The sequence below is a fragment of the Acomys russatus genome, chromosome 14 (genome assembly GCF_903995435.1).
Source record: "Acomys russatus chromosome 14, mAcoRus1.1, whole genome shotgun sequence".
Taxonomy (NCBI): Eukaryota; Metazoa; Chordata; class Mammalia; order Rodentia; family Muridae; genus Acomys; species Acomys russatus.
Genome location: NC_067150.1, coordinates 42752065 through 42766419, shown reverse-complemented (window position 1 = coordinate 42766419; position 14355 = coordinate 42752065). Strand labels below are relative to the sequence as shown.

The window sequence follows — 14355 nt, the reverse complement described above, 5'->3', positions numbered from 1 at the left end:
GCACAGAGTTATTGTTAACCCAGCTCCCTGGGGGGAGCAAAGTGAGTGTTGATGTGCAGGACTGCAAGGACTGCTTGCTGGAAACCCGGTGTCTGTGGCCTAGCAGGAGACTCAACAGACAGGGAAGCCTTGCGGCCAGGCAGGGCCAGAGGAATACAAAAGGTAAAGCTTAGGCCTCTGCTGTCCTCTGACCTGCAACCTGGGCCCAGAGTGGCCCTTTTCTGTGCCACACCCACCGGCTGCCATGTTCACGCTCCAAAATCTGAGGTTTTCGCCTTAAAATGGAGACTGGACAAGTGAGAATCAGTGTGGCTGTCCAGTCTGGCTCAGGGGATGCCTGGGGAACAGCCTGGGTCAGTGGGGGCTTCGGGGCTGTCTCTTAAGTAGCAACATGGAGCATCTTTGAGGATACTTGCTCTGTCTGTGGCAAAGTGGACAAAAAGCTTAAAATAGGAGAAAATCAAGGGTCAGGACCCAAATGGATCTCACTCCCTGTTTCTCTGGACTCCCTGTGGGGTGCCTATGTGCAGGATTTCTGCAGAAGATAGTCCATTTTGTTAAGCCTTTGAATATTCAAATTGAAAGTATCGCGCAATCATTGATTGTCAAATCATGGGTTTCTAGAGGTTTTAAATACTTGGCATGAGGGGGAAAAAACTCAAACCTATACCAGAAGGTATAAAACATTAATTCTGTGTGTCTCCTGCTCCAGGGACCTGGGTGCAGCCTCATGTTTTGTGAAACTTTAAAAATGTCGCATCTCTGCCTTTCTCCCTGCACAGGAGCCCTCCTAGGTGCTGAGTCCCAGGAAGCTGCAGCACCCAGTCTCCAGCCGAGCTCCTGCTGATCAGGATGTCGGGTAACTCAGATGCTTTTCCAGGGGGTCGGGTCATGAGGGCCAGGGGCACTTGGATCCGGTTGTATTTCCTCTGCTTTTCCTGCGTATAAGAGAGGCACAAAGTCAGGGAATAATAGTCAGGGCCGGGCATGGATCCAGAGAGGGCTCCCGGACCGTTGTGTCGGTTCCCGGCTGAGTGCCTGCTTCCCCAGGGCAGAGGCCCAAAGACCCGTCTGGCTGCTCTGGACAACTGCATACCCCAGGCCCCTTGCTACCCCTTCACTTTTCCACCTTGGTGTCCTGGGAGTTGGAGGCGCCGACCTTGTGCTCCCAGAAGCGGCGGCGGGGGGAGCTAGAGGCTCACGGTGAGCCCTGGATTGGAGCAAGACTCATCCGGCAGGGAGCTGGGCTGGGGCGGTCTCCGAGTGGACCCCGAGGCGCGCCAGCGCTGCCGGCGGATCCCAGAGCCGAGCCAGGAGCCCGGCAGTGGAGATGAGAAAGGACACTGGAACGGAGAGGACGCGCCCAGGCACTGCAGCGAGACGTCCAATTCCCAGGACCGGGAAGAAGAATAGCGCTCTAGCTTTCCTGGGGGAACCTTAGCTCTCAGGATCTGGCTTATGGGTGGGGGTCTCCCTGCTGTATACCCGCGGTCCCTGCACTAACCAGGGGAGGCGCTGATGGCCTGGCACTGTCCCCTAATGTCCAGGTCAGGAGCCACTGCGCTCCGCCCCTCCTCATAGGACTCCTAGGCGCTGCGCTCTCTCCAGGCCAAGGTCGGAGTGGGAGTCACACTGGGCTTCTGGGTCAGACTACTCTGAAAGTGCAGCTGCCCGATCTAACCTGACCTAACAACCAGCCAGACCTACTCACTGCGCTCTGCCGGGGAGCCCCAGGCTGTCACCGGTCCCTCCCAGCCGACCCCCTCCGACCGGCCATTTGGGTTCTCCCAGGCCACCCAGCCTAGCTCTGCGGGCTCAGGGGCGGCCCCTTCCGGAGGGCGGCCTCCAGGTGACTGCGCGGTCCTAGGGAGCCTCGGGATGCCTTTACTCAGAGCTGCAGCTCTTGCTGGGGAACGCTCCACAGAAATGCCTGCACCAAAAAGAGGGGATGGGAAGTGACATGAAGAGAGTGACAGAGTCCGGGAATAGGAAAGGGGATGAAGAAGGAAGGACATAAAAACAAATATAAATAAATAAACAAATAAATAAATAAATAAATAAACAAATAAATAAATGATAAACAGAAAGGGCTGAGTGGAGAATATTGCCTTGAGCTTGGCCTCCTTCCTGAGGTCAGTCCGAGAAGTCCCTCACAGGGCCAGGACAGGCTGCCCAGACGCCTGCTACTTGTCTCAGGGCTAGCTTCCAGACCAAGGGCACCACAGCTGAAGGGTGTGCCTCCTCAGAAAGCCATGTCTGGACTAATAGAGGAATACAGTGTGGGGGTTGGGGCGGGGGTTTCTTAGAGAATAAACAACATGGTGAGGTCGGAGAGGTCAATTGTGAATCAGAGAGCGCCCCCTCCCCCCTACTCCCCCCCACCCCCCTACTCCCCCACCCCCCCCAACCCCACCCCCGCGTGCCCAGGTCCACAAGCCCTGATTTTACTATCGTAGCCAAAATAGGCTTGTTGGAGCTACCCCTACATTCCAGAAAAGAACACCATGTCCTGTCCTGAGGATGGGGCCCAGCTAGGGGTCAATGCCTATGGGACTGCTCCCACTAGGACCCTGAAGCACCTGCCTGTCCTCACCTTTTCAAGTTTAAGAAATGTGGGTGTTTTTTTTAAGTTATCTTTTTTTTTTTTTTTTTTTTTTTTTTTAAGTCTCTTTGTTTTCTGCAAAGGCAGAAGCTTGGCCTTGGGTATCTTACTTAGCCTTATCAAAGGGACCCTTACTGTAACTCCTTGAAACCCAAACTTGGAATCGACCACTGACCCTGTTGCCTCTCCCCCAGAAAAACCGAAGGTGTATCAAGGTGTCCGTGTGAAGATGACCGTGAAAGAACTGTTACAACAAAGAAGGGCACACCAGGCCGCCTCAGGGACAACCGTAAGCACGACGCCCTTCTTCCCTCCCCAGTCCTTGGTAGGCCTCACTCAGCCCTGCGCCAGGAAAGATGTGGAGGTCACCTACCAGCACAGCCCTGCTCAGGGATTCTTACTATGTCTGTTCCCAACTTCATCCCAGGTCACCACAGGTAGCCACAAAAACATGAGGGACATGGTGTAGGCCTCAGGATTGTGGGAGGCTCGTCTCTCACCACTTAGAGCTCATAACTGAGTGTGGAAGGCATATTGGTCCTCTGCAAGGGAGAGAGGCAGCCAGCAGGTAAGTATGTTGTTACAGCGTTACGCGGGAGTGTAGATACAGGCTCTACAAATTCATAGAGGAAAAACAAAAACAAAAACAAAAAAAAAAAACCTCTCCAAGAAACCTACCTAGTTTCTCTGTAATTTAGGCTCTGAGGTTATTTGTGTGAAAAATCACCAATCGTTGGAAGTCTCCAGAGAGAAAGGCCTCTATCTGGAATACACAGAACTATCACAAAACTGAACTAGGCAGTCGTAGGGCACCCTGACACTTCACATATGAGACCTGAGGGCTCAGGGCCACTGCAGGACCATATAAGTTCCTTGTGGTTGTCCGCCAAGAAGGAGGAGTTCAATTCAAAGAGCCTTCAGCACGTGACACTGTTATTGCTTGTGGGTAGGAGTGGGTGTGGAGGGAGGATCAGACGGGATTCCAATCACATATGCTATCACTGGTCCCTGTCAACATGTGTGTGCTCCATGTCGGACTTCACCAACGGGACTTTGGCACCTCAAGCAATGGGAGGGAGAAGCTATGAAGGAATAACGAGACAGGTTTCTGAGCCAGAGGGATGGGGCTGAGTTCTGAGCAGCCCTGTGTCACACATCCGCCAGCACACTACCTTACTCTTTCATCTGTTCCCTTCATCCTTCAGTTGAAAGCTACTGGGGTCGTACAAAGGTTAACTGGGAACTTAAACAGTACTCTCCATAGTGAATGCTCAACCGAGATGATTCGGGAAAGATCACTAAAACCAATTCCAACCAAGGATGGATGAATTTAGAGTTCAGCTATATTTGCTATGATTTGGTACTTACAGCTAGAGAAATTAGTTATTTCCATTTGCAGAATTTCAGGTAACAGCAGAATGCAATGCGAATGGGGAATTTGCAGTGACTCTTTGTTTAAGGCACTTTTGTATTTCATTACTTCATTTGGCTGTCATGATTAGATGACATAGATAGATCAGAAGTCTGTATTCCTCCGTGATAGCTAAGATACAAAGTGTTGAGGTTGGTACCTGGCTAAAGGCAGAAACAAGGTCCTCTTATTTTTTCAGGGCAGGCTCATCTTCCTGCAGAGGAAATCACACTAAGCTGGAAAGAATTTAATTATCTCAAGAGTTCATAGCTATATCATTAATAGAAATAGGGCCAAGGGATCCTGGAAAAGCTTTTGCAGACGAAAACCAGTCAATAGAGGTGTTTACAATAAAGCCTAATCTTTCAGCAAGGAGCTTTGGTACTTAGCCGAACTCTCTTCAGCTATACCCAGAGCATCCCATTTAGGCAGGGCAATGAATACTATGGCTAATGGTGTGACCATTGTTGGCTTGTAGCAGAGCACAGGAGAAGAGGAAACACTTCACCTTGGTTTTTTGACCAGTTTCTGATCCTGAGACTAAGTCTGATCTGGCATTTTCTGAGTTCCCTCTGAGAATGAAGCATGGTCTCAGAACCGATGTCCATCAAGACCATACACTGCTTGGTTGGAGAACTCTACTCTGCTCCTGCAGAAAGTTCCTGCCCCTGCCCTTTCCAGCACACAGGAGTCCAGTACATAGAATTGCAGTAGGTGACCCAGACGTAAAAATCTCTTTCTGAGAGCAAACAGAAGGATCTGGGAGTCTGGGACTGCTGCAACAGCAAGGGTGGTACATAGCATCCCAGGGAGAACAATGCCTGCCTGCTCCCCGCAGACCGTTCTAGCTTAGCAGAGATGACATCTCTGGGAAACTAATTTAAGAGAGAATTCATTGTGCCAAATACTGAAAAGCAAAAAAAAAATGACATTTCCGTAGTTTGCTATGAAGCCAGAATAGTATCTGCTTGAAATTTTAAGAAACCAATCATGAGTGGTAGTTATAGACTGAGATAGATATCTGGGTCTCAACCTATACCAGAAGAAACTATATGTGTCAGACTAGTAAATTTAGTTTTAAAAACTTATTGCAGCCATATCAATCTACACACACACACACACAAACACACACACACACACACACACACACACACACACACACACCATTTCTTCACCTTTAGGGTAAAGAAGAGAGAAACTTGAGTTAGTGCCTATCTAAAGATAAAAACTGACCTTTCTTCTTTTTAACCATTAGTTTTGTTTTGTTTTGTTTTGTTATGTTTTCATAGGCCTGGCATGTTTTTATATATAGTAGATTGTGGCTATGTGTGCTGGTTGAAATAAGAGAAGTGCCATTCTTTGTATTCTTGGAGCAAAGTAGAAAGTGAACCAAGGACAAGAAAGATAATATCAAATAGGATATTGTCAACATACCTCCGGGAGATAACAGGATAACAGGGAAGCAAGCAAACAGGCCAATCCGGGGGAAGCAGGGGGTTAAAAGCAAGCTCTACAATGAAGCAGATTTTTTAAAAACCCACTCCTTCCAAGTCCTTCAGCTCAAGCTGCAGCCAAATATTTGCATAAAGAGCTGGTAAAGACCTCCAGCTTCCTGGTTCATGACATTACAGCATGGATCATTTTCAAAAGTAACACACCTCCTGTTTGAGCAGTGGCTGGCTTGTGCAGTGCTTGCAGTGGCTCAGGGGACAGGAGTGCGCATACCCCTGCAACCCAAGAGAGGTGTGGTGAGCTCTGCTTCCTAGCCCAGAGCAACAGTGCTGGTCCCTTTAAACTTTAAAGCCACCACCTGGAAGCTAAAAGAAAAAAAAATCCTGAATTACTCGGTTAGTATAATTGTGCTTTCAACTGGAAAAGGCAAGCTGCTTAACTTTCAGTATTTGAAAGGCTCAGCCTCGTGAATTTTCAGTATTTAGATACAATAATTTAAAAAAAAAAACAAATTTTATAGAAAATAGTTTTTTGAAATATGCAAAGAACTGCATTTTCTAGCTATGAACTCAAATGTTTATAGGATGTGAATCAGTGAATACTTCAATAATTTTTTTATATTTTAAAAGTCATAAATGTGAATATTTTAGCTTCTCAGATTTAAGAAATCTAAAAACAATGTCTCATTATTATCCTTTAGGGGAAATTAATTCCTAGGACCAAGAATCCAGGTAGTGGATACAACTTTAAAAAAATGTATTGACTAAAGTCAGAGTTGAGTTAAGTAAATATTAACTTATATTCATTATAAAATAAATTGCTTAATAGAGGGTCTGCTTGCTGAGCTTTTTTGAGTTGTATTTCTGTAACAAAAATGATTTACATTAACTTTTATCTAAATTAATAACTTAATTTTATCAAGAAATCTGATGTTAGAAGAGAAAAGCAATCCTCAGTAAGCAAACATAAAATCAAACCTACGACATAATGCCGGCTGTGTTGAAAGCCCAGCGTTCCTAAAGGAAGGCTTACCGCAGAGCAGAAGCAGCCGTCCCCATCAGAGTCCCCCGCCCAGCTTCCCCAGTGGAGAAGTGCAGCCAGCGCCTCCCTTTGCTTCATGGTCCTCTTCTTGCTTTGACAGCTGCCAGGAAGCAGCAGTATCCACCTTCCAGACCCCACCGTGCCATCGCCTGCAGGTCAGTCCAGCCAGCTTTACAGTTCCCTCAACGGCTTTCAGAAGTCCATCTCAGAAGCCCTTTAGAGCCTGACTCAGGGGTTAAGAGAGGCACCACCATTTAATTGGAATCCAACCAATCAGAAGGTGACTCCAGATGCAAGCCCAGAAAGGAAAGAAAGGCAAAGTCTTGTCCTCATTCTGAACTGTCTATGCTGTACCAAGACTTGGTCCTTTACATTTAATCCCGGATGCTGGTCTCCAGGCAACTCAGACTTCACTATAAAATCGGGGTCGGTTTTAGAATCTTGCTATCTTTTCTTGGCGCAGTATGAGCTGTAATGTGAACATCCAGAATAAAGCCTTTGCTCTTGTTCCTTTAGCTCATAACCGACAGGGGCTTCCTTCTCACTCTTTACTCTCTTCCCAGAAAGCAGTTCAAAACAAGTGTAAGTTTCCCTAGCCCAAAACGGACAACTCTATTACATAAACAATCCTTCCGGTGCCCTTCAGCAGCTAAGAATTTAAGGAGGTCATATAGAAGGAAGCCTGTGCCTATAGCAGTTCCCACCAAATATGTCACTTTAACTTAACCTGGAAGGGACCTGAGACTGTTAACGGGCTCCCTCTAAACCCCTCTTCTTTGAACCTTTAAGACTGGTTATCACACAGTGGAAACGTTCATATTAACTGGAAAGAAGGGGTGATGTCTTTTTCGGATTATTCTCATTGGTCCTGTATCACTTTTTTTCATTGTATCACTTTCATTCATTCTCATCGTAACCTGTCCACAAACAAGACACTTTTGTTCTTTGTGCTTCTGAGCAAAGTGCTACTAATTCCAACTCTACGTCCTAGGCTTCCAATTTTAGCATGTGCATTACCATCTGCGCCGTTTCTCAAAGCCTTCTCCTGGACAATTAAAGTTGCTACATGGAAAGTTTAGGAAAGCAACAAGAGCATTGTTTCAGAAGGTTTCCCAAAGCCCCGGCCTCAACAAATCCATCAGAGAAGCTTCTCTGAAGTGCAGATGGAATTTAATTGTTAATGCTTTTATACTCCCAAAGGTGGAGGCTTGCGCTCTTTCTTGACTGTGACATTTAGATACTGCCTGGGCTACTTTCATTTCACCTTAACCATATTGAGAGCTATCTATCATGTTACTGATCAGATTCATTTCTCTGGAACTTGGATTAACCTAAGACAACTGATACAGTCCAAATTCCTAAACTGTTTACTTATAGGAAACTTCTTGACCACCATTTCCCCCTAAATATAATAAATGGAAGAAAACTCTATCTAAGTCTTTTTTTTTTTTTTTTTTTTGTATTTTTCAAGTAAAAAATTGTTTCCTTTTCTCTTGTAGGACTGTATTTTGAGCCTGAACCAATGTCTTCCACACCCAGTTATTTTCAACCCCGAGAATTTTCCACCTGTGTCTCTTGTGAGGAAACTCCAAGCTGCCTCGATCAGATCTTTGAGTCCTACCTTCAGACAGAGGCACTCCCGGAGCCTTTGCTCAACTCCACACAAAGTGCTCCCCACTATTTCCCAGACAGCTGTCAAGTGGCCCCTTTCTGCTATAACCAGAGCCTGGTAATTCATCTGCATCCTTCCTGTAGCCTGGTGCTTACTAACTGTGGGGTAGAGATGCCTTGTAGAAGTGTTTGCATCATCTCGTGAGAAAGTATACAAATGTTATCAACCAGGAAATAGTCAGGGAAGCATTTAAAGCTCAATGTGTGGGCACCTTGAAGGGCATAAACCTTTGAATACACGTATTATGATTTTCCAAGTAAATGGATGTCTGGCAATAAAAATGTTCCCTGGTGCTACTCACTTGGTTTCTTTAAACACCTGTTAAGACATCTGTTATTTGAAAATCAATAGTTTAAACAATTGAGCTCTTAGATTTTTAAGTCCTTGAAATGGAATACACACACACACACACACACACACACACACACACACACACACACACACACACACATATATATATATATGATAACAAATATTCTAATGAGGCCTGGCTTAACTGCTGAAGAATTGGCTCTACTAAGTGGCTGATTTGAGAGGGACACATTGAAACCTGAGATGGTTGGTAAGACAAATCCTGTGGTATATGCCTTTAATCCCAGCACTTAGGAGACTTAGACAAAAGGATTAGGAGTTCAAGGTCAGTCTCAGTTAAATATGGAGTTGAAGTACATGAGACTTTCTCTCAAACAAAGACAAAAAAAAAAAATCCTAATCTTTGAAAGAATTTAGATTTTCTGTTCTTGATAGATCTCAAATGTTCAAAAATGTGTTCTCTTTAAAATGAGTAATAGTGCTGCTTTGATGTCATAGAGATGTATAACTTCTTAAACTTTGTAAGTTTTTTCTTATAAAATGAAATGTGAATACATTTCATGTCAAAAGTCAATGTATGAGGAAGACTGAACTTAGAGAAGAGAGGAAATTAACACCACAAAGTGTGTATTTAGGTGTATATATAATATATACTTAATATATATAGAATATCTATATTAGGAAAGATATATATATATGTGAGAGAGAGAGAGAGTATTTTAGTGAGGAGAGAGCACATAGTTCCTGCTCTGCTTCCAAGGTGGTCACCATAAACTTAAGAGGTGGTAGAGCTCTGGCAACTAAGGGGAAATCCATTGGTGACAGGATGGGGAGCATCTCATCTTGGAGTGTTCTAGATGCTGGGTCCTTAAGGACTCAGCTTTTCCTATGTGTTTACTTGGCTCCTAGCAGTCAAAGGTATGGAGAGACATCTAAGGTGCCACCTGCAGCTTATACTGTGGCATGCAGCAGGATTTGATGTGCAGGTGACTGAGACACAGTGAGGTTCTGTAGCTTAAGAACAAAACACCCTGCAAAGCATGGCTTTTAATAAAGAGGGCAGTGAGGCAAGGCAATTGATTGTTGGGAAAGAGAAAAGGAAATATAGGATGTGGTGTCGCAAAACCACAGTCAGCAAATGAGATTACCTCCAAGGATTTAGGCTGAGGGTTTGGAGCTTATTCTTACCCCTAATTTTCTCATTTTGCACAAGAAAATCCACACTGCTCAGTTCTTTTGATCCTGTCTAAGTTACCAAGCTTTTTGTCCCCTGGTCTCCATTTCTCTAGACTCCAGGGTCACCTTCGGATTCCTCCAGTCTCTCTGGCTCCTTCGACTGCGGCTACTCACCAGCTCAGCTGCCCTCCAACGCTCCAGAAAATCCCACCTCGTCCCCTTCTCTGGAGTCCCTACACTACAGTGTCCCAGAAGAAGGCTACTCCTGCCACCACTGGCCTTCCCACACCCAGCACAACCACTTCTCCCCAGCCGCCCCCTCCGCCTGCTACTGTGCATCCTGTGAGGCAGAACATTTGGATGCTCTCAGAACCACGGAGTTCTTCTACTCCAGCACAGACTGTGTGGACTTTGCCCCCCTGGAAGCCACCCCTGGCGATTTCTATCAGAGAGAAACCAGCTGGGATGCCTGCTACAGTTAGTAGAAACCACACTGGCATGTGCCATGGGTGTATCTGTTTCTCTACCGCGTCTAGATGACACTTCAAACATTCAGCCCGTTCACAAAATATCCCACACGTGGTTTACAGCTCACTGTTTGCAACTACCCAACAACTAGCGTAGGAATCAACACGAAGCCTTCAAACCCTGGTCTTGTGACACTCTTATTTTGTATGCTCACTGTTGACAACTTTTGTATGGATTTTTCCCCCAGTGCCTTGCTTCTTGGTGTAACAAACAAACTCTTTTGTAAACTAATAAATGACTTTGTATAATATGTGTCGGGTTTTTTTGTTTAAGCTCCACTACTAGTATCATTTGAGTTCAACATTATTAACTAACCAGATAACCACTAACTGTACTTGAATAGTTTCATCTAACTGATTTGTGCATTTAAAATTATTCTAATATAATGGGATGCCCTGAGTGCCATAGAATAGAGGGGTAGGCATCACTGAGATGCTGCAAAAGGGAAAACCTGCTTTGGTTAATTGAGGATGTGCTTTTTGGAGCAACATCAAACAAAGACAGGATGACTCACTGGTCTCTTGTATCCAGCATTAGTCAGTGGAATGTTAATGTGACCAAAAGCACACACTTTACCTACAGCAATGGCAACCCTGAGACAACTCTTTTGCATCCCCAAAGTACTGTTTTATAAACTTTCTCAGCAAATATTGATCTTCTTTCTCTTGGCATCTGCCATATAGTAGATCCAATGCCACGATCTGTGGTTATCTTCTCTTCCTGAACTCCTGCCTAAGATCCTTAAATATGTATCATGCATGCCCACACAGAAACTTCTAAGGCTGTCAGTGTTGTTTACAGCCGACTTCCAGAGTTTGAGTCATCCAATCAATCGGCTAAAGAGCCCAGCTGTCTCTCAAGGTCAAGGAAAGTAATGGATGTGGAGTCGAACTGCTCTAGTCAGACAGATGACACCCACTAATCTTGTTTGCTGAAGGCATCTGGACGTAATCACAGGAGTGAAATCTGGGGTGCATTTCCCATGTCCCACCTTTCGACACATGGGGCAGTACTGGCACCACAGCTACAGTCCTCTGAGCCCTTCGTATGTGGTGTGCTGTGTGCAGGTTTCTTAGGCATTATCTCATCCACTCTTCGTAACAACATGGAGAGCAAAATAAGGAGTACGTGGCAAAAGCATTATTATTTATTCATATTTTTATCAAATGCAGAAGTTATTATTTGGACCACTATCATAGAAATTAAAGACTCAGACACCTGTTAGGTTTTTCATATGCCTTAAACACTGGAGTTGGGCAGATCTTAACCCCCTAAACTACCTTGTTGTCTCCCAGCCACACATCCCATCCAAATTTCCCATAAACACTTGCACATGCTCAATTTGGGCTGCTTCTCTCCATCATGCCAATGCTCAGAGCAAGCTCCTCCCAGCCACATGCTTCTTGTTCACGCTAACCCATAGCGACTTGCTCCTTTCCTCTTCCTTCCTCCTCTCCTGCATCTTCTTGTCCCATGATCCTTCTCCCCTCCAAGCCTGCAAACCTTAGCCCGGCCCACCTCTCTTTTGCCCAGCCCAGGTATAGACAATTTTATTGGCCAATTAGGGATAATTTGGGAGGCAAGGTTACACAGCACCACTTGGTATACACGAGCGCTTGCTCGTAGAACAGTAATGATCTCTGAAGACAGGCAATTAACACGTGTATACATAGTCGTTCCATATCAACCACAACACAGAATACTTAAGTCAGTGGCACAGATCCTCCCTGACAGTAGCACCCGAACGTGAGTCTAAAGGAACCCCAAACTCTGCTCCTTACTCTTGAGTGGCAATAAGTTAGAGGCACCTTTTGTAAAGCACTGTTAAGTAGACTATGGAATCATTAAGCCCATTGGGAAGGTCTGCTGTCAGCCCCAGGGCAGTGTGAGGTCCTAAGCAGGGGGAAGCTGACTCACTGCCACTCTGAGGCCTTCTCTTTATGAAAAGACAGGGGTGCTTTCAGAACAGCAAGCACCATGTGTCCTCTCCCTGGGAACTTAAGTAAGGCTTGGGCAAACAGGACAGGTTCTAGCCTGCCTCAAAGAATAACTGTGCCATGGAAATGAACGATTGCTGCCAACAATATTAGACTTTTGATGGCCTGAAATTAAACTGATACTGGCCTGAAGTCAGCACATACCTATTCATACGGTCCAAGGCCGCTGCATACTCTTCATCCACCTCCAGCAGCTGTCCCCAGGGGAGAGCAGGGGAGCAAACACTGCCCAGTGGTTGGTGCTAATACATCCCTGCCCTAGATTCCATTCCTCCTCGTGTCCCTGCCTCTCCTCTTCCCCCTTGCTCTTCTTCTTCCTCCTCCATTCTCCTCTTTCTCCCATCAGTTTGGTACCTTCTCAATCAATTCCCTCCCAGTTTTAACAAAGCATTTTCTGACATTCTTATTTTCTTGTTCTCTCTCTCTATCTCTCTCTCCCTCCCTCCCTCCCTCCCTCCCTCCCTCCCTCCCTCCCATCTCCCTTTCTTTCTCGTATGCACATATCTGTGTGTCACTGTGTGTGGAAGCCAGCAATAGACATCAACAGACAGACAGACAGAAAGACAGACAGACAGACAGACAGACAGATAACCATTTAACCTTAAAAATAGAAATTTTGATTCGAAGCCAGACCAATAGGTCAAGTAACGTATGACTAAGTGGATGGACTCTGCCCACACATCTGCCACAACTCACAGGGAAGCCCTGGAACTGCTCATCACCAACAGCACAGGACAGCCTAAACATGTGGTTCTCAACCTGTGGGTCACAACCCCTTTTGGGTTGTGCATATTAGATATTTACATTACAACGCATAAAAGTATCACTGTTAATGAAGCAGCAACAAGATAATTTTGTGGTTGGGCTCACCACAACGTGAGGAGCTATATTAAAGGATTGCAGCTTTAGGAAGGTTGAGAACCACTAGCCTAGACTAGCATCAGCACACACCTGGACACGTGGACAGCATGCCTGTGCCTCAGCATGAGAAAACATGGCCAGGTAAGTGTGGGCTGGGGCCAGGTGTCTGCGTGTCCTCCATGCCCTTTGTCTACACTGCATATGCAATGCCCCCCCCCCCCAGTTCAATGGAAGGACCTATTAGCATAATACTAATCACTTATTTGCTCTGTGGCTCCTGTATCATCTTGCTAACCCACAAACAACCACACAAGCGTCAGATCACTATTGTCTCATTTTTATAAATGACGAAAATGGAGATAAAGAAGTGAAAGAAAGTGTCCATGTCACGACGCTTCTATTTTCCTTCCTTCCTTCCTTCCTTCCTTCTGTCCTTCCGTCTTTCTTTCTTTCTTTGTTTTGTTTTTGTTTTTATTTGAATTTTAGAGACAGGGTTTCTCTGTGTAGCCTTGACTGTCCTGGACTCACTTTGTAGACCAAGCTTGCTTTGAACTCACAGAGATCCACCTGCCTCTGCCTCCCTGTATGCTGGGATTACAAGCGTGTGCCACTACGCCCGGCCAATACTTCTAATAAAAATTTTTACACACAGGGTATCTGAGGATATAATCCAAACTCCCAAAGCTTCTTCTGTATATGCTCTGTATATTATACCTAAAAAAAAAAAAATAATCATTTTGGAATTCGACCTTTCACCATAAAGGTTATAGCTGGCTCTTAGCTGGTTCTTCACACAACAGAGACCTTTAATGAAATTATAGTTGGAAACTTAAAAGAATAAATCTGTTATTCTCAAACTATCTGAGAATACTAGCCAGTATAAAGCAAATGCTAAGTAAGAGCTTTCAACGTGCAAAGGGAAGGACTGAACGGGCACTCAATTTTTAAACCTGAGCTCTGTGTGAAGTTCAGTTTGGACGGGCACATACTTACTTTCAAGTCCTTTGGAAATGTAAATTATGGGTCAACTCTTGAACCCAAGAGAGATAAAATGACACAGAGCATAAGGTAGCAAGCGCTTGTAAACTATTACCTCATGTAACAGCGCAGAGCACAGACATCTTGGTGACTAGTCTAAGCCTGCAGTGAACATGTGGGAGGGCCCCTGTAGATATACAAGGACAATTGAATGATGGAAAGGGGGCTGACTGCTGATACATGTATTTTATTTGTTTATTTATTTATTTATTGACAGGATTTCTCTGGGTAACCATGGCTGTCCTGGACTCACTTTGTAGACCAG

The 14355-nt window shown here is 45.2% G+C and overlaps 1 protein-coding gene and 1 long non-coding RNA gene across 2 annotated transcripts; one reads left to right on the top strand and one right to left on the bottom strand.

Annotated features, from left to right (window-relative positions):
• Positions 1-1720: 1720 nt before the first annotated feature.
• Pou2af3 (POU class 2 homeobox associating factor 3) lies at positions 1721-10209 on the top strand. The gene is made up of 5 exons (XM_051156440.1): positions 1721-1849; positions 2797-2891; positions 6607-6661; positions 8006-8235; positions 9780-10209. Exons 2-5 carry the CDS (start codon positions 2832-2834, stop codon positions 10146-10148), a joined length of 714 nt encoding a protein of 237 aa, XP_051012397.1. The 5' UTR covers positions 1721-1849; positions 2797-2831; the 3' UTR covers positions 10149-10209.
• Positions 3935-6862, bottom strand: LOC127198464 (uncharacterized). Its single transcript, XR_007831824.1, has 3 exons — positions 6498-6862; positions 5448-5830; positions 3935-4227 (listed from the first exon to the last, which is right to left on the bottom strand). It is a non-coding gene; the product is annotated as an uncharacterized LOC127198464 (long non-coding RNA).
• Positions 10210-14355: the final 4146 nt, after the last annotated feature.

Coding starts and splice junctions, on each gene's coding strand:
- Pou2af3 (XM_051156440.1), top strand. CDS start 2,832: ATGACCGTGAAAGAACTGTTACAACAAAGAAGGGCACACCAGGCCGCC. Junction 2,892..6,606: donor AGGCCGCCTCAGGGACAACC/GTAAGCACGACG, acceptor TTGCTTTGACAG/CTGCCAGGAAGCAGCAGTAT. Junction 8,236..9,779: donor TCTGCTATAACCAGAGCCTG/GTAATTCATCTG, acceptor CCATTTCTCTAG/ACTCCAGGGTCACCTTCGGA.